Here is a 21195-nt window from a genome sequence, read left to right as displayed (position 1 = left end):
GACCAAAACTCAATTACTTAGCATCATTGAAGGTCAGAAAAGGCTTAGGAGTCATTCAAACACAAATAATTCAAAACATGCTAGCAGTGCCCAGGAGGAGAAATCAAAGAGGTAGTGTTGTTATCTATGGACACCTCAGCAGGACACTGCTGGATGAAAATGTTGAGAAGTAAGCTGTTGAGGCATTTGCAAAAGGTCAAACCTCTAAATAGGGGTAGATAAGGAGTACAAGTGGGATTTAGAAATACCAATGACTATAGTTAGGAAGCATATAAAAATCATGGAAGGAGTGGAAGTGAAAAATAGGCAAAAGAAAGATGGCAAGGCTTCATGGGTGAGACCACTGTTTAAATACATCAACGAAAACGGAGGCACAACCATAAGACAAAAAATAATTAAGAAACTTATATTTACTAGAAAGGTGATATCTACCAATACGAGGAGAGAGACCAAGAGAATAGAGAATAAGTGACCAGAAAAACTGAGATCCTATAGTGAAGGAAAGACACCTGATGCAGTATTGCTTCATCAGCGAGAATAAGGCAACACGAGTGTCATTGTTCCAATGTTGGAATAGGTGCAGTAGCAGCAGTGCTGCAACTGGTATGCATGGAGAAGAAATAGCAGGGCGCAAGTTTCTAGACTGAAGACAGACCAATGGATAATGATTTATGGATGCCCATTGGCAAGCTTAAGGCAAGCCATGAAGAAGAAGGGTTATAAAAATTATCCCAAACAAAGAGCAGCAAGGAAGCTAGGGTTTTCATTCAAAGAGGAAGGAGGATTACTTTATAGGTCACGGCCATCCATTGAAAAGCAAATTATATGGCTGTTGGAACATCTGGAAGAGTGAAACTGCAGAGGGTTTTTCTTCTTCATTTTTTTCTTTTGTGGTAGAAAAGTAGTGTGATGCAAGTTCTATGGAAGGCTCTGAAATATGCTAGAATGGGACTCACCATGCTCTCCCAAGACCCTCGATGGCCCACTGAGGTGCTTTTAAAATGGGGTGGTTTGGTTTTAAATGGATAAGAACCCTGCAGATGCTTCCTAGAAGCCTGTGGTCCCAGTAAGAAGTTTGGGTCCTGTCATCCTTATTTTGTTTTCTGTTCTTTTTGTCTTTCTTGTTAGCTACTTTCCTTATTACATTCCTTTAATAATATTTTAGGTGGAGGCTTCGACCTCTCTCCTTATTCTCAAAAAAAAAAAAAAGCATCCAATATAAAACATATATATGACATATATTAATGCTATATACATGTATAAATTTTGTAACATACATGTTCACTGTTTATGAAGGATTCAGCTTGAATCCAAGCTCAAGCCTAAATAGGAGATGCCCAAACCCACCCCAAATCAACCAGGCCTTGACTAGCCAAGGGGCATTTCTAGCCCTACGAAACATGTAATTCAGTAGTGGATCTCTCCTTATTTTCTACTCATTGGAAAGACAGTGGTGACTACTTAGTGGTTTTGGTAACTATAACACTCACCATTTCCTTGTTTGAACTATGCATTATAGCACCTCCAATCTAGATAATTCGTGTTCCTTCTCCAGAGCATCATTTTGTAACATTCAACCCACTGCATAGACTACATACTAAAGATCAATCTGGTTTTTCCAAGCAAAGTTTCAGGGAGGCATTTACAGAGTATCAGGGAAAAAAATTACATTTACATCTTAACATCTATTCTCATATTAATGCCCCTCTTGCTTCCTGCTCATGGGAGAGAAAAAGGAGGTTGCACCTCCCAATATTGAGGGATGTCATCATCAATAACCAGGTTAGGTGATCACAGCCACGGATACTACCTCCCATGTGCATTGATTGCTTAGGCTAGACTCTATTGCTTATTATACCATCCACATTTACAGTCATTTTTTTTTCTTGCACATGCATATTATAATCATTCTTTGTATGACAAAGCTCAGATATAGGTGATATGTAGAAACCCTTGTCTGTGTCTTTCAATTGGGCATCAGTCCTTTATATAGTATATTGTGCTTCATGCCCTAATAAAACACTACTTTCACTCCAATAAAGGCTTGTAGTTTCTTGATGTCTAAGTTATTTTTTCTTCCTTCAGAAAAGAACAGCAAGTACAATTTTGTCATTTCAAATTTGGACCACAAGAAGCATCAAGTACAAGACAGATCCTAACATATGACAGGTTATAAAGAATGGAAACATCTACAATTAGAACCAAGTATGAAAAAATAAAAACTTTCAAGTTTCAACATATGTTTGATGCTTCATATGTAGATAAATACATGGCAACAATCACATTATGTCATTGTAAATGTCAACAGAATAAGAATTCAAAGCCCCACAAAAAATTAGAATTGATAATGAACTCTAGAAGAGTGAAAGTTTGTAAGAACTGAGAAGACATACAATTGTTGGTAACCAATTGGCATAAGCAGCAACACCAGCATTTGGTGCAACAATCAGCTGAGGATAGGAATCCTGTTAAAAATTCAGGAGATAGCTAAGAAATAACAGATAACACATCTAAAAGATTGGGACATTCACAAGGAAATTCTTTTTTTATGCTCAAAATATCAGACATAAATGAGGTACTTAAATGGATAAATATCAATTCCTTACATATATGACAATTTCACACTTGATTTTAAGCTAATTTTTTTTGGGGGTTAGATAGCAAAATAATTTATGAGCTTTCTATGTAAAGAACAACCTTATGAAAAACACAATAAGTGTCATTCTTAATCTACAGGAACATAGCATAAATCTGAACATACAAAATCAAGTCCTAAATCTCTGGGAATTCACAGGGAGCAAATAGAGTTCAAGCTAATTTGCCTGGTTTTATCTATATAATTACCAGGATCAGGACTTCAAATGTATGAGCTTGAAACAATTTAAGTTGAATAACAATGGTAACTCATTGACCACCTTGCCTTGTATAGTAAGGATCTTTTAGATTAGTTAAAAATTTAAGTCAATTTTTATAGATGAAAATATCATATTGATGCCTCTCAAATCTCTTTGGCTATCTCAAAAAAAGGTCACAAGCTGATCCAAGGGCACAGACCATACATGATATATGCAGCCACATGACCAACTCTTGGATCTTGACAGAAGAAAAGGGAAGTATTTCTCCTTCCCTTGGGCCTTGCAAAGGACTTGAATTTGTTGACATGGGAAGAGTTATTAAAATTAACTTAGTAGAAGTAGAAATATCCCAAGTATTTAACGGATAAATTTTAAAATTGAAGTACAAAAACAAAAAGAAATCAAGAAAAACATTAACTACTGACAGCAAATCAACCCAAGATTTCTGTACTATCGGTACCGTCCTATATCATATCAATATTGAATCGGTATGCAGTCTTGTACCATATGATACTTGGTTGTCTCACCATCTTATATCGTACTACATACCAACACTGTAATGGGATGCACCAGTACGTGTTTTGGTATTAAGACGGGAAACTTGAATCAACCAAACAAGGATTAAAGAGTAAAAACATAATGCGGCAAACCATGAATCGCCAGATACCGTTTATATAAAACTCCAGGCTTACATAATAGATCAAAAATAAAACCCTGAAAATGAAAAAATATGTTGAAGATTTAGGATTTCATAAAAATTAGAAAACTAAAAAAGATGCAAAAAGATTAGTAAGGCTAAATACGTAGCATATGAAAATTTATACGATAAGTTGAGTTCAAAAAATGTGAGAATGAAATTTACAAATAGCTAAAACAGAGGTAGAGAAAACTAAAGATATTGATTAAGTTAGATGCATTAAGGTGATGATACTCAGTGATTGCTGACCGACCCGAACCAGGTAGTTCGGTCGTATAGAATCGAATCGACACCAAGTCAAGATGGTTTAGCAGGTCAAGTCGGTTCGATTATAAAATCTACCCTCTCCTGTTTGATGGTTCGAGAGCTTTAGAGAGCTCTCTCATTCACTTAGACCAACTGCCCCACCCCATCTTGACCTGCCATCACTCCCTCCCATCCTCTCTCCACAGATGCACTGTTCCCCCTCTATATGCAACCGTTACTGAAGCTCCACTCCCCCTCCATCTCCGTGATGCCCTTCTTCGAACCATGACCATTCGTAAGCTCTCTCTCTTCTTCACTTCTATTCCTCCTCTCCATCCTCTCTCTTCCACTCTTCTCCCTCTCCTTGTTTAGTAATGCCCTAGAATGGCATGGTACATACCCATATCGTCCAAACTAGTCACTACCGATATAAGCCTCGTACCGTCCAACAGACCTAGAGGATAATAATGAAAGATGAGGAAATTACAGAATGAGGTATTATTTAAAAATTCCTAAATGAGAATCTTATTAAAAAAATCTTTTTTGAAAAATACAGTTAGGGAGAGACCAAGGTTTAGTCTTACAATTCATAAAAGTGTAGTAGAGATAGATTTGAAAGAAAGCAAAGGGGTAAAATATTAGGATTGGATGAAACACCTATTGAAAAATCATGGAAGATATTGCATTAATTGGATTACTAACTTATTTAAAATTATGAAAACTAAGAAAATAACAAATGTTGGAAAAAAGTATTGTAGTACCTGTCTATAAGAATAAAAGTCATCTATAGAACTATTCTAACTATCAAGAGTTGAGCTTATGAATCACACAATGAATTATAAAAGAAATAAGTAAACAAAGATTAACAAAAGTAACAATGTTTTAGATCACCAATTTAGAATTATGCTGAAGATCCATAATGGAGGCTATCTTCTTACTTAGACAATTGACAGAAAAATATAGAAAAAGAAAAAGTCATTAAATGATCCATGGTTGGCAAACTGTCCAGACGCCCAGTTCGAGACATGCCGAACCATACCGATATGACTAGGATGGTTCCGACATTCAAAATAAACACTGGAGAGGTGAGAGGGAGAAGAGAGGAAAAGAGAGGGAGGGGAGGAAAAGAGCCTTCAGAGGCTGCGAAGTGCCAGTGAGGTGGGGCAAAGAGACAACAAGAGAGGAAGAGAGAGACAGGAGGGAAGGAAGGGAAGAGGGGGAGAGAGCCTTCGAGGCCTATCGAGGCTGTGAGGCCTAAAGGTGTCCAATCAAAACATGGGCGAATGCTCTTGTTTCTGCATATTTTTTTATTAAGTGATATGGGTGAAGTCAGCAACACCATTGCCGACTTCACTTAAGAATTGAATTTTTTTTAATTTTTCCGATATTGGGTGAAGTTGGCAACGACGCTGACTTCACCCAATATTGCAAAAAAACAAAAAAGGGTGAAATAGGGGTTGCCATCCCTATTTTGATCAGATGCCTTTGGGCCTCCACGGCCTTAGCAGACCTTTGAAGATCTAGATAGAGACCGAAGGCTCTCCCTCCCTCTCCCCTCTTTTCCCTCCCATCTCTATCTTTTCCTCTCTTTCCTTCTGCCTCCCCCCTCCTCGTGCACTCCAGTGGGTGCAGCGGCCTTCGACGGCCTCCAAAGGCTCTCTCCCTCTCTTTTCTTCCCCCTTCTCTCTCTTCCTCTCTTTCCTTCTTCCTCCTCCCTGTTATGTCCATTCAAGTCCGGTATGGAATGGCACGAAGGCGTACGAACCATACCATCCGTCGATGGGTCTAGGCATCGGTACCATACAGTGAACCTTAATTTGATCTTTATTGATTTACAAAAAGCTTATTATAGAGTATCAAAAAAATGATTTGATGGGCTTTAAGAAGAAAGTTATACATAAACAATATATTGAACAAATTGAAGACATTATGTAAGCATTAATAAGTGCTAGGAGTTGCTACGGAACAATATAAATTTTTTCAATCAAAATAGGCTTATATGAAGGATTAACACAAACCCAAATCTTTTTGAAATCAATTATGATAAAGTAGCTAATATTTAGGCTGATAGACCATGGCATGTGTTATTTGCGGATCATATAGTATTGATTGATGGAAAGAAAACTAGATTAAATACTAAATTGGACTTATGGAGAAAAATTTAGAGGATAAGGGTTAAATTAGACAACAAAGACAGCAAATATGAAATATAAAATGAGACTAAAATGAAGAGGTATATTAATTAAAATTGGAGAAGAGAGATGCGAAGAGATCAACTTCATTATTTAGGATCTATTATATAAAGTAATTGAAAATAAATGAAGACATGTAGCAGAATTAGAGCTAGTTAGATTAAATGGAAATGAGCATCTTGAATATTATGTGATAAGCACATACTTGGAAATGAAAAAATTTAGAGAACAATTAGCCTGCAATGTTGTATGGGTCAAAGTTCTAGCCAATAAAGAAAGCACATGAAAAAAAAAGAATATGGCAGAAATAAGAATGTTAAGATGAATGCAAGGTTCACCGAAATGCCCCGAACAGGATGGTCAAGGTGTGCCGAAATGTACCGATGGCTAACCGATGCGGTTCGGACATTCGATTTGAAACGCCAGCGAAGATGGAGTAGAGAAGAAAAAGAGGAAGAGAGAGAGAGAAGGGAGGAAAGGAAAAAAAAAGACCGGCGATGGCCCTCGAGGCCATCAGAGGGCGCCGAGGCCCCGGGCTCCCAGTCCTCCACGAGATGTGAGGAGAAAGAGATAGAGAGAGGAAAGGGAGAGAAGAGAGAGGGGCGGAAGGCCGCAGACGATAGCCTTGCGCCACCGTGGGCTATTTTGGGCCGTCTAACAGCCACGACGGCCATCCGATGGCTTCCCCGCCACCTTCCACTCCTCCTTTTCTGCCCTTTCCCTCTCTCTATCTTTCTCTCTCATTATTTCTCTGTGGAGGACCGCGAACTGAGAGAACTCGATGGCCTTCATGGCCCTTTAGCGGCCACCACCGGATCTCTGTCGACCTCCTTTCCTTTCCTCTCTCTCCCTCCCTCCCTCTCTCTTTCTCTCCAGTTCATCTCTCATTTTTGTGTTGGTTCAAACCCAGTACGGTTCGATACAGGGTGTATCGACTCGTACTGCCGATCGGCCGGCACGAGATCCGATACTGAGTAGGTGATCCTTGGATGGGTGTATCATAAAACTAGAATGGATAGACTAAGAAATGAACATATCACAAGAGCTGTAGGAGTTCACAAGTTAAGAACAAAGTGATAGAAAATCGACTGAAATGGTATGGACATATAAAAAGAAATTTTGAGAAGGTTCTTTCAGGATAGGTACTTTAGTTTGTGTCATAAGTTGTTAAAAAAAAAAAAAGAGGAAGACCCTAGCTAACATGGATGGAGGTTTTAAGGATATGAAGAAACTTAGAATAACATCAAAGGTGACCTAGAAAGAATACTTGGTGAATAAGAATCCATAAAGCTAATTCCTCATAGTTGGCAAAATGCTAGATAATTATGATCATGATTATGATACTAATTTAAAGTAAAAGGAAGTTAGAGTGATATTTTTATCTCTATGTAATCATTAGATTTGTTTCTTTGGTTGTCATTTCAATATTTATAATTCGTTTGTCTATTGAAAGTAAAATTTAATGTTATAGCTTTACTCAATATTTGCATGGAAAATTAATTTAGCAAGCAATCTGGTTAAATACTTCTAAAATAAATTACAAGAACAATATTATATGGAGTTGACTACTACTTAAAAGAAATGCCAGATCCTAGAAGAGTATCTGCTATTACCATATATGGATCTGCAACATGTAAACTAACAAGGCAGCTCTCCAGAAAATGTCGTGCACAACTTACAAAGGTTAGTTTTCACTTTGCATTTAATGAATTCATCTAGTAGTATATTAGTAAAAATAAGTAGTAAGATGGAAATAACCTTTATTATATCAATATATCTGTCATGATAGAAACCTTTGTGAAGCTTTAGCGTCACTTTAGATGTTTGTCCATTTGATCCCCCGTACCAGAATCTATGCATGAAGATCTACATGGGCAGCTCTCCTCAGAACAATTAACATATTTGCAAAGCTTAAACGTCATGCCATCCCTATTAGCCGAAATAGAACAAGAACAGGATCAGTTGAAAGCAACTAGGAAAATAATGATTGCCCTGCAGAAGATAATGAAATATAGATGAATGTTTGGTTCATTTGATAGCCAATTTAAAAAAAAAATCAGCATATACCCACACACTAACAGGTGTGGAGAAAAAAAAGAATAAAGATAATTGTGGAGATGAACTATAGCCATAAGCTCTAAACAATTTATTTGCTAAAGGTTATAAATTTCTTCCAGCCATTCACAATTACAAAGGTCATACTTTCATCGTCCGACCATTCTTTCCTGATCCTTCAAAATGGATTCGACGCCTTCTTAGTTACCCTCCTCATTTTAGTCCTCCAGGCAAATCCTACCCCTCCCAAACTAACACCTTCTGTCTTTGCTGCACATAATTAAGCCATATTGAATAATTTTCCTTCACTTGCTAACCCCCTGAATGGTTCCTTCCAAAGGAACGAAAGAAAAAAGCATATACAGTAAATAGTTTAATTGCAATATAATCCATGACAAATGTTAACCAGTTCTAAACTTCTTCTACAGTTTAGAGTAATAAGCACCTCTAACATGTCAGACCTTCCTTTGCCAATGTCCAAAAGAGTTAAATCTTATCATACACTTACAATCTAGGATTACCTTACAATGATATTTTGCCTACACTCATGCACATTGACCAATTAACCATTTTAGATTCTTCCAAACCAAGGTATGCCATATCATATCGAATGGGACAGTACGAGGCATACAATACCTACTAGTTTGATACCAATATGCAATATGGGGGGCATACTGACACTTGGTACACCGAACCGGCCCTTGTATTGGATGTATCCACATAGTAACAAGGTGGAATCGGTATGGGCCCAGTACGAGATGTGCACCTTGCTCCAAACTCTCTCACTCACTTTCTCAAGTTATTTCTCCCCCTGTTTACATTTAAATTGCACAAAAACCAGAATCTCAATGTTTTGGAGGTCTGTAATATTTGATATGCTTATGAAGAAAATATCCATTGAATTTTGGAGGTCTCCTGCCAACAAATTAAGCGCTTACAATGTGGACATGTTTCTCATAAGCAATGAAACTTTGACTTCATTTAATTAATGATCTAGACATACACAATCCTATTTAAGTCATGCTCATCAGCATGGATTTTTAATATATACGGGCCAACAAGCATTTTGACACCTCAGTTTTATAAGTAGAACTAGAATCCATGTTTTCATTCAGTGTATATCCATGGAACTACCAAACATTTCATTGATGGTCCTAGCCATGCTAGATGTCAACCATGACGTCAATGTGCTTTCTTAATTCCAACGACCACTCAGGTCAAGCATCCTTACTGGCAAGAATTAAGTTAAAATCCTCACTTAATTGTTGGTCATCTCTGACTATGTTAAGGGGTGTGTAGAACAAAATAAAATAAAAAAATGGAAAACATATAGACTCATATTCTCATTGATTATGTGCATGATATACAAATGCAATTCTCCACACTTTTAATTGCATTTCAGAATATTGTTACCTACATTGTTTAAGATATTGACTGCTACATGTTCCAGAGGTCCCTCATCATGTCAAAAATAATGGACAAATAGTCAACAGCTGTACTTCCATTATGATAGCCTTATTTGAGCTTTCTAGTGTTTACATGAATGCAATTATTTTATACTAATATCATATTATAACACAGGATAGTTTATCTGAAAATTAATCAGTAGATAGCTTTTGTAGCATGCAACTGAATGTTAACTGATTATCCAGTTAACATGTTATTCCAATAAAAATCAAGCAACAAAGTGGACTGGGCAAATAAAGGCCAAATCTTAACTGCTGGTTAAGCATAATTAGATATTAAGCATATTTTGTTGTAATACTTTGCATTTGACCCCTTTATATCTAGATCAATCCTCTTTAGCATCACCCCTTCACCATCCAATAGAAGTCAAAACACAGGTAACCCAAGTCCAAACTTCATTCATTCGTTACACTTGAACAATTCATTTAACTAGTGTTTCAGAAAGTTATCGACAATTTTTTTAATATATAGGCACAAGCAACCGATATATAATAAGCAGGGATGCTTCTCAGAAATCCATGGTAAATCAGTAGATTGTGGAAATGACAAGCAATTGAAATAGATCACAGGAAGGCACATATAAAGAGGGGGGAACCCTCTTAAGATCTATGATGATGTGTTAAATTGTTAAAATGCTGACTCAGCAAGTTTTAAATTAATAAAATTAGATATCATGAGTAAGAAAGAATACTCTCTTAAAGATCTAGCATTAAGCGAGAGTTGAAAACCAACATAAATTGTGGAACTGCTGGTCCAACAAGTTCTATTTGCAGCTGAACACCAGGAAAAAGTGCGCGCAACTCTCCAAACACCGCAAGTTGCCAAAGCTCTTTATCAGGACCTTTAGACATTGATTTACAAAATATGAATAATTTATTTAGAACATAAATAAAATATAACACATTTACATTCAAAGATTAATTTGCAATTATATTTTGAATAGTAAAAATGTGGAACTATGGGCTCCCTAATGAAGGTTAGAAACAATTGAGATAAAATGCTTCATATCAATCCTACTCCATAGTTAACTCTTCATAACCCAAAAATGTTTCATTGGTTACCTAAAATATGCTCAGTTGCTTAACAGAAGAAGAGTTTGCTTAAATTACAAGAAGCAGATAATTTATTATCTGAGCACTAATTAATAATTATTTTGAAATGTCCAAGGGATGAGATATAGCAGACATAAAAAACTAGCTTTGCAACTAAATCCAGATGTATTGAGCTCCATCAACAAGAGTTTTGGAAGAATACTGTAAGAAAAAAGCTATCACTGATAGTTCAATAATCATCCAATTTCTAAAAATAACTCTTACATATCCATAATCAGGAAGTTTCAACAGTTGTTACCTAAATAATGTATGCACAATCTGTTGCCAACGTCCGAAATTAAACTTTGAACAGCTAAGAGTTGATAACAGTGGTATATGGTAAGGGCTGCAAGAGGACAAGACAAAGTTAAGATAGCGCCATAGACTAATACAATCACAGAGATTTTCTACGCTTATTGAAAAGAATATCAAAGTCATGTAAAACATTGTTTTCAACAGTTCTTATTCTTAGAGATGTGCAATATATTATATAAGTCCTTGTAAAACAATGTTGGGTATAAAATACCATATGAAGATACAAAACACCAATCAAAAAGGAGTTGATTACAATAGACAACTATTGTGGTGTAGAAGAGAGGCATCATTAGTCCACATTGATTGTAAGTCAAGAGGACTCTGGCTTATATAGGAAGGGACCATCCATCCCACATGAGACGCTTTTTAGATCGGAATGCAGAGGGACAAAACTATGAAGTCCATGGCCAAAGCAGATAATACCTCATGTGCCAAGCCATGAGCTTTGGCCGTAATAGTGGTGTGCCAGGTAGGGGACCACCCCTTGCTACTATGGGGCCCCTTCTGTCCGTACACAGACTCCTTAATGGGGGGGGCTTGGTAAAAATGAGAAAGCACCTCCTGTCCTTACACATACCCCCCTTGACTAAGAATTATGTTGTGGTGTAGGAAGGAAACATCATTAGTCCCACATTGGTTTGAGTCAAAAAGACTCGGCTTATATAGGAAGAGACCACCCATCCCATGTGAGATACCTTTTGAATCAGAATCAAAGGACAACTGTGAGGCCCATGGCCAGAGCGGACAATACCTCATGTGCCGAGCCATGAGCCTTAACCGCAATAACAACTTTGATAGGCACTTTCAAAATATTGATTCAATATAAGGGTCTTTTAAAATATTGACAATCTAAGTTTTTCATTTACAAAGATAATACCTTTAGCTTGACTAAGAATACATAGGTAAAGAATTATACCAAGTGTTGATTATGTTTATATGAGCAAGGGATTAGCCTATCATATAAACGTATTATATTGTACTAAGCCAACTGTCATATGCTCTGGCAAGGAAAGATTTGAGACATGGCCTAAAAGATACATAACTAGCACATTATGGGCCTGTTTGGATGCCCAAACAGCTAATCTTTAGGTTAAATATTCTTCAGTAAGAAACTTCTGCCAAATTAAGTTGGTGATCAATAAAATAGAGGAATATGAGAGCCCAAGATTCCATTTTTCCTCATTTTATAGTAAATCACAAATTTAGCCATTTCTGTATCCCTAAAAAATTGGAAAACTGATTACCAAAGCCCCTTCACTCCCCCACTCCTACTAATCTTAATCAACAGAAATATAGACTACTGCCTTGTAGGGTTTTAAATATCGGTGGGACGGCAAGGCATCCACCATCCCAACTGTCCGAATAGGACAAGTTGGGAAAGGGCACACTGACAGTAATGGGACAAAACATCCACCATCTTGAGTGTCTGTATGTGGGTATGGAAATCTACAATATTAAGAGAACTGATGTGGTATATTTGCCTCATGCCGTAATGACAACATGTGGGACACCTTATGGAGAGGCAACATTGACAACATAGGATTATTCTTTGAAAAACTCTCATTAAGTATGTCATACCATACCGAATCGGACGTACAAAGTATACAGAATAAAATGTACATGGTGTACTGAACTAGATGGTATGGGCTTACTATACCCAATATGAGGCATACCGTACCGATACTAGGCAGACGGGGCTAACATACCATACCAATTTGGTAACAATACACGGTATGTGGAGCGTATCACACTTGGTATTGCTGAACCAGCCCCTACATTGGGTGTACCGATGCAGTGACATGGAAGCACCGATACAGGGCTTGGTATCGAGATGGTGTACCTTGATTCTTGTTCTCCTTATTTCTATCATCTTAGATCATTATATTATGATCAGAATAGTTATGAGCTAATCATTTTGTTCAGCACATAAACTGGAGTAGAATGGGTGAGAAGAAAATTAAATATGAAATGTCTATACTAGAAGCAAGACATCTATCTAGAAAGGGGTTGTATTTTACTATGGCTTGCCAAATGATGCATAAACCATTGTCTGTTTTTGGCTGACAACCGCAGGCACCAGTTAACACTATCCTGCAAATAGACTGTCATTACAGTTACATTTGGTAAGAAACTACAGCCTTTTAACAATTCAGTATACAGTGTTCATCAAATAATGCCACGATGAGTTTTAGGCTGCAGAATGCTTCTGCAATGAAATAGCAATTGGGTAGCACATGCAGATGGCTTAGTGCCCCAACACTGTTTGAGAAAAAATAAAAGTGAACTTTGTGTCCATGGCATACTTTACTAACACGAACTAGAAATATGGACAAGTTATGGAATGTCCAGAAATAAGCTCCAAGGTATAGAGTAAAATTAAAATTCTGACATACCCAATGCAATAATAAAGCAACTGGTGAATGGAATGGAAGGCATCGCCATTCATAATAATCTTTCCAACTCCTCAAACAAGTTGATAATGTACTTTTCGGTTCTGTTGCAGTGAAATAGTAGTATCCAAACAAAAGGTCAAAACAAGGATGACAAGAAGCAGAAACTTACCAGTACATGGGCATAGGGAACTTGGAAGTTTCCAATCATCAACCATCCTGCTAACGAAATAGTAGTTAACAGGGATACAAAAAACAAACTGACAATTGTTTGTAAAGAAAGGCATAAATTAAACTTATATTGCATGAATATCAAGCATTGTTGATAGAAAGCAAATATTCAGATTTCAATATCTTACAAAATTCAGAGGATTCTCATAAAGCTCAATTAAGACAATCCTATCTATTGAGGCCGTGTTTGGACTCAGGGCAGCAAACCTGGGGTTAGTTATCTTTAACTCTTGGGGAACCCTTATTCACTTATTTTTGGTTAGTAGTATCCCTTATTGGTTGAAGTTTGAGGGGTTAGTGGGATAAATTGTGGGGAAAAAGGGAAAAAGTAGAAGGAGAAGAGATCTCCATAGGTTGATCTTATTTCAAACCTATTTCACCAAGGGGTAAATAAGTTTGCCGAATTAAGCATTTTTTTGTTGCACTGACCAGGCAAACCTAACCCGGGGAAATAAACTGGTGTCTCGGATGTTACATGGATAAACCCCCAGCAACCCCCATTAACTTGCAATAAAACAGACCTGAGTATTTCACCTACAATCATGAAAACATGGTTACAGCATGATGATAAGGCTTGAAAAATAGTTCTTCCTATACCCAAGACCCCAACTTTAGAGTGCTGATTTATTGAAAACATTTTTGTATCAAATCTCTTATTTTAACATACCATGAACACACTGATTCAGGATTTGATCTAGATCTGTCAATAATTATAAGGCTGGATAAGTTACTGTGCACAGAATCATCATAAATATTCTGTGAGTGAAGACATAAAAAGGAGTAATTGATAGTGTTTAATTGTGACCGTCAGCTGGGAGCAATGTCCTGATCAATTTTATTAGAATCATCCTTCATCCCGTAGCCTAAGTGCAGATCCTGTCCGATACCCGGATTAAATATAGGTACCCTAAAGTACTATACTAAGTCATTGAACACATAAGTCTGCATACTGTGACCTGATCTTGATAATGGCTTTAAACAACTGATAAAAACAACAACAAAAAAAGAGAGAAAAAAGTAGAAAAGGGAAAAAGAAAAGAAATACTGAAAATTGTAGGAAATACATAAAATATTGCTTGAATTATTTTTCTATAAAAAACAACTGTCATTAGAAGAGTTGTGTTTCATCTGAACATGATAGGATCATTGGATGGAGCAAAACGCACCAGTTTCAGTTTGTCTGAAGTATAAGTGTGTTAGCAAGATAAAGAGTAAGCTAATTTCCAAAAGTCTAGGGCAAAAACAATTAGGTGACTGCAAGATGTTTGCATTAAAATCAATACTTGCCACTATGATATGTGTCTAAGTTTCTCTAATATATCTCAGAAACATATTAGGAAGGCAACCGATCAAAGCAAGGTTTTAAACCCATGGGATGAAGGTGTTTCATTTCTCCATGGAACGGGACGCCCCGCTATCCCATCTCGTCCCGACACAGTCTGGTCATGCATCCCAGTAGATATCCTCTCTTCTCCTTCTTCTTTCCTTTCTTCCTTTCTTTTTCTCTTTTCCTTCTTTCTTCCTTCTTTTCTTTATTTTCCTCTACCTTCCTTTATTTCCTTTCCTTTTTCTTCTTTTTCTTCTCCACTCCTTTCTCCTTTTTTTTTCATTTTTCTTCTTCTTTCTTTTTATTTTTATCTTTTCTTCATCTTTCCTTCTTTCTTTTTCTTCTTCTCTCTCTGTGTAGATGAGTTTTGGAGTCCCAATCCTGTTTTCTTACAGGAACGGGATGGGATGGCCGGGATGCCCCCTATCCAGCAGGACGTAAAACCTTGGGTTAAAGGCATTTAAACTGTCATATTTAGTATTGCTTTATTTTCCCATAATTGGCCATGACAAGACATTAGACATATGTTTATTTCCACTTTTTCTGTCATTCTGTTACTATCAAAAATCACCTAGAAAAGAAATTTCATAGATGTTTAAAACTATGATAGAACTGCATAATTATTTTAAGTCTCTGCAATCCACCTTTGATGTAACTGAGTTGGTTTTGATTATAGAAATAAAAAGATTTAATCTCTTCAAAATTATTGTCTATCCATTCATTTGTCGCATAATCCATTTGTTCCTTGATCACCAATTCACGTGAAGTTCTTTCTGTTTAAGGTAGATGAGCCAACATCAAATGACATTTTAGCAATCATGTATAGCTTGGAGCTCTGAAAATGAGTGGATCCACAAAAATATTGTGTCTAAAGACAAGACTCGAGAAAGAAGAAACAGTCCATTAAGAACCACAAAGGCTACATCATCCCTTCAAACCTAAATTAGAACAGTTAATTAACATAAGGTTAACTATGACATAATTGAACGAGTAACATTTTAATATTTTAGACTCCAAACAGTAATAAAGAAAAGGTGAAATCTTTGACAAACCCCAAAGAACAAGTCATGTAACGAAATAGAAGGTTGTTTTTTTTTTAAGTAACAAGTCATAGTAGGCAGTTTCCCACAATGCACCAATGAAGCAATATGATGGAGAAAAACCATGAATAATTGGTAGAAACCACTGTTGGTTTACAGCTGCATTCTGATTTCCATAGCCCAATTTGGTGAAGACCCTTGGACATTAAAAAAGAGCATCTCGTGACCTGCTTTCCACACCCATAGCAGAAAATAGAAAGAATGTAATTAAAAGGTAATCGACTAATCGCACACTTTAGAAAATGTATTTTAGAACAACTGTTCAAACATTAATTCTTAAAAGTCAATGTCTTGACCATAAAATGAACAAATGTGACTGCATATCATAGAACTATCATATCGTGCATGAGTCAGTACAGAAAAATACTTCTCATGCATAGAGAAGGTAATTTTGGGATTCGCTAGAGCAATCAAACAATCAGAAACTAGATAACAAGACATAAGATTCCATGAGAGAGATATGCACTGATAACAATAAGAATGCAAAAAAATTTGACATCAAGGATCTCACTCTATCCTTCACAACTTAGGTGAAAGTGGACTTTTAGGTAATAATTCTGCTCGCGAAACCTTTCATGCATTAAAATGTGCCTAAACTGGAAGAAAAGAAGATAATATTGGAGACAGCCAACCAGAGAATATTGACATTTAACCAAAAATCAGGATCTGGAAAAGACATACAACGTGAAACCAAGCGGCTAACACAAAGCTTCCTCAAGATTGTTGAAACGAAGAAAGAATCAAGTGATCACAACAGCAAAACTTTGTTTAATGGATGTAATTGAAAGAAATCCAAAAAACTTGATGGAGACAAAGTCCAGGAATCTGCTTTCTTCGTTGAATAAGCTTGTTGAAAAGATAATAATCAATGAACGCAACTGTGAGCTGAAACAAATAGATATTGCAAACAACCAAAAATTCAGATTAGGAGGTCCACTTGAATGAAAAAAAGTTGCTATAAAGTAATGCAGCTAGAACAATATGCAAGAGGTCATTAGGAACAAAAAAATGTGCAGAGAAAAGTGGATTATCCATAGATCGAGAAATAAAAATGCTCTAGCTTTTGCAAGATTAACCAGTAAAAAAGGAGCAAATCCTTTGAGCTAGAGAGTTGCCAAAGGGCTCCAAATTGATGTGGATTTAGCTCACAGCTTATATAACTAACTTGAATATTGAAAGTTAGGTTTGCTGTACTAGCCACTACGGGTGCATATCGACCATATTGTACTAGGTGTGCCAACATTGTAATAGAATGATATTGGTATGGGGTCCGATACCAAGACAGCAAACCTTAATCGAAACTGATCTAAAACTAGTGGAAAGCTCAAAATAGAGGATGGTAGCAATATTTGAGAAGTCACAAGTACCTTTCTCATATAAGGCAGCACTGCTGCATATAGTTAATCAATTGTACATACAAGGAGATAATGAGACAAGACTGTAGATCAGATTTTCTCACATTATGGACTCTGACCAGGGTCTGGACCTGCATATGGTTAATCAATTATACATACAAGGAGATAATGAGACAAGCCTGTAGATCAGATTTTCTCATACAATGGCTCTGACCAGGATCTGGACCTAACAAAATCACCAATCTAATCTTCTCTCTTGCCATGTCAGCAGCATAAGCATCATTAAGAAGTGCAAAAACAACCAAAAGCTGAAAGTATGTTCACTTTATTTGCATATGGCATGACATTGGGTTCCTAATACCGGTATTAAAGTAATTAAGAAAACAAACTTCGAACACGAAAACAGGACAACATGTGCTGTGCTGGCAATATCTTCAAAAACACCAATTCTCAATCCAGATTCCTTTAATATCACATAAACCAGGACTCAGAACCCCCATACCATGTGTCCACATGGTATTCGGGCTGTGAAACCTGCTCCCAACATATTGGATTTTTTGTGAAATGGAAGTCATAATTCCAAAGTCCTGGTTCTTGAACATGAGCTGCAGTGATATTATAAAATTCAGCATTTTATGAAACCGAAAATTAAGAAAATATCAAGACATTGAACTGTCTTATGATGATAGAGATAAAGACATATGGGATATTTAAAAAAATCATAATATTTGAAAAATAGTTTATTGCTGAAATCGCATTTGTTAGATTGTAGTTTGAAGCAAGGTCTACCATGTGACCCATACCAATCATACCACACTGCACTAGTCTGGGATCAGGTTCACTTGGGTATACGAGTCAAACCAGTCCGTGCTGGTCCAATCAGAGTGGAACCACTCCATACCATCAGGTAACATCCGAAACTAGGGAGCATACCATTATAAAAGGTAAGAAAAGGAAGTCCAGAGCTATCTCAGTATGAGGTCCACACCGTATCATACCAACCTACCAAACTAGTAGGTCCCAATATGGTATCTGATAACCAAGATTGTGGACCTTGGTTTGAAGCTATATAAGCTTATTTTCTTAAAAATGAAATTAGCAACATTATGTTTGTAATGTTTCAAAAAATTGAAATTCAAACAGCCAGGTCTAAAAACACATTTTTGGTTTCTGTCACCCACCAAATGATTTTTATTTTCTGCAACTTTGCTGGCTTTTAGAAGTAAACTATCCAGTATCAATACTTTCTGAACTGATATTTATGAATATCAAAATAATTGAAAAGGCCAACATAAAGAAGAAAAGAATAGACATCATCCTGCGACATGTTGTACTGCTTGGAACCTTAGGTGCATCAAGTTATGCTGGATACATACTGAAACAATCAAAAGTTACAATTCCAAACATAGAGAAGAAAAAGGTAGATTCAACAGCAGCTAAAAGTATAGCAAATTATTAGTTATTTGATTAAAATCTCAATGTCTTGTATACTTAGGCCCTAGAATATCCAAACATGTCATTAAATTTATTTTTTTAAGTTTCTTTTAACCCTATATCAAAATGTTTTCAATTTATCTCTAGACTTGCAAAATCCAAAATAAACTTTATAAGAAGCTTAATGATATTTGAAGATATGAAGAAATGAAGAAGCTATAGCAATTCACATTTATAAAAAAAAAATCACTACGTAAATTGTTAGCCATGGTTCATCGAACCGTCCCGAACTGGCCACAAATTAGGACGCTCCGAATCAGAACACCGAACTAGGGAGAGGAAAAGAAGAAGAGAGAGAGAGGAGGAGAGGAAAAGAGGAGACGACGCCGCCAAAGGGCCTGCGCTGCCCACTGAGGCCACCAGATAGCCACGGAGGCCTCTGCGCTCTGTGTTGCCTGATAGGCGTTTAATCAAGAGAAATAGAGAGAAGAGGGAGCGAGGGTATCGGAGAAGATCAGTCGATGGAGAAGCTACCGGAGGGTGCGGGTGGCGTCGTGGCCATCAGCGGCAAAAAAGGCACGAGCAAAGTCGCGCCATGGAACAAGGATGACCAGCCCCTGCTCATCGTATTTTTTTTTTTAACGATGATAAATAGTGAAGCTGGCAATGAATTTGCTGGCTTCACTTAAGTAAAGCTGGCAAATCTATTGCCGGTTTCACTGTGTTCGGAATTTTCTAAAAAAACCCTATAAACATTGATGCTTGCCCTATTTCACATCCGTGGAGCTATGGGCCCGATTTTTGCCATCCAACGCCACGGCGGCCAACCGAAGGCCCTCCAGCAACCTCTTTGCCGACTTTCCTTCCTCCTTTTCTTTTCCTCCCCCTCTCTCTTTATCTCTCTTTTTGGCCACGATTTGGCGAAGAAAGCGGAGGCCTTAGCAACCCTCCGAGTGCCCCACGATCGTCTATGGCACCACCAACATCTCGTCCAGCCCCCTCCCTCCCCCTCCTCTCTTTCTTTCTTTTCCTCCTCCCTGATTCCTTTTCACTTCTGTGTTAGTTCATGTCGGTCCAATTGGTATGGATTCATACCGACTCGCACAACCAGCCGACCAGCACAGATTTGGTACTGGTTCCACAACCTTGGTCTTAGCAATAACTAGACCTAGTTACATATCAGTTCAAACCAAAATTGAAACATTTTGATTTCAATATCCAACTTTCAGCTAAAAGTATGAATCATCTCTAGCAAATTACCACCTCATATATGTATATCATAGCATATCATTCAAAAATCAACAAATTTTTAATTATTGTCAAGTCACAAATTAAGGGCAACTTAGGAAAATATATTATAGAGCTATAGGAGTTGTACAAAGTAAGAACAAAGTAAAAGAAAATTGATAGAGATGGTATGAATATGTCTAATGAAGATCTGAGGAGGCTGCTATAAGGAGACATACTTTAGTTGTGTTAAAAGTAGTAAGAAAGGAAGAGGATGATCTAAACTAACAATGGATGGAGGCTACGAGAAAGGATATGGAGAAATTTGGAATAACATCAAAGGTGGCCCTAGATAGGAATACTTGGCGAATGAGGATCCATAAAGCTGACCCAAATAGTTGGGAAAATGCTAAATGATTATGACAATGAAGTTACAAATTAGAATTTCAAAATGTAATGTTTCTTAGTCTGCAACTTTGAAGGAAGATAACTAAAGATAAAAACTAGTTGACAAAAATTGTTGCAGTGACTAGAACACACAATAAAAAGTGCTACTGCATTGATTCTGATATCTAAATCTAAAACTTAGTACTCACAAATACATCTCTGGGACAATTAGTACTCTCTGATGCCTCCCCATTGAAAATTGAGAAAGGACACAATGTTGAATGTTCTCCATGTTCCCAAATTCATAATATTCTTGAGATACCAGAAGTTGGAAAACTCTCATACCGCATAACTAGATAACATGTGGGCCAAAACATTAAATTTTCTAAGTGCTTTTGATCTTCCATGCAAATAACATCCCCAATGAACTCCTATAGATCAGGATTTCCAATGCCAACATAAGAGAGCTTGATGATTCTGGTTCTAGTTACCCAAAACATCTTATAAATCCAAAATATGTGATAAACCTCTAGTATCCTGTCATTCAAGCAATAATCCAAGTGTTATCAAAAAGTTTCTACTATATAATTAGTTCATAAATAAGTTAGAATTAATTAAAATAATTTTAGCAATTGTCATGAGAGCAGCTGCTGTAGTTGTCTGTATCACCTACAACGGTTGGGAACTTATCAACTCTACAGAAAGAGCACATCTGGCAGCATAATTTGAAGTTAGGTCTTCGCTTTGGATAGATACTGTTTTCTAATCTTTTCAAACCATTTAAAGTGGAAATCACAAAGAACTGTTGTTTTACTGCAATTAGCCA

At 36.8% G+C, this 21195-nt stretch overlaps 1 protein-coding gene across 1 annotated transcript in view; it reads right to left on the bottom strand.

The window, feature by feature from the left end:
• The window catches only part of LOC105042930 (uncharacterized), a 31798-nt gene that overhangs the window by 7982 nt on the left and 2621 nt on the right, over nt 1-21195 (bottom strand). Inside the window, 9 exon segments of the mRNA XM_073256100.1 lie at nt 2394-2465; nt 7749-7832; nt 7835-7919; nt 10245-10353; nt 10863-11010; nt 12947-13020; nt 13077-13412; nt 13481-13527; nt 16030-16133. Of these exon segments, the coding sequence (XP_073112201.1) occupies nt 2394-2465; nt 7749-7832; nt 7835-7919; nt 10245-10353; nt 10863-11010; nt 12947-13020; nt 13077-13412; nt 13481-13527; nt 16030-16133 (1059 nt within the window).

This window comes from Elaeis guineensis, chromosome 4 (assembly GCF_000442705.2).
Source record: "Elaeis guineensis isolate ETL-2024a chromosome 4, EG11, whole genome shotgun sequence".
Taxonomy (NCBI): Eukaryota; Viridiplantae; Streptophyta; class Magnoliopsida; order Arecales; family Arecaceae; genus Elaeis; species Elaeis guineensis.
Note: the sequence above shows the minus strand (reverse complement) of the source record. Positions and strands in the feature narration are given on the sequence as shown.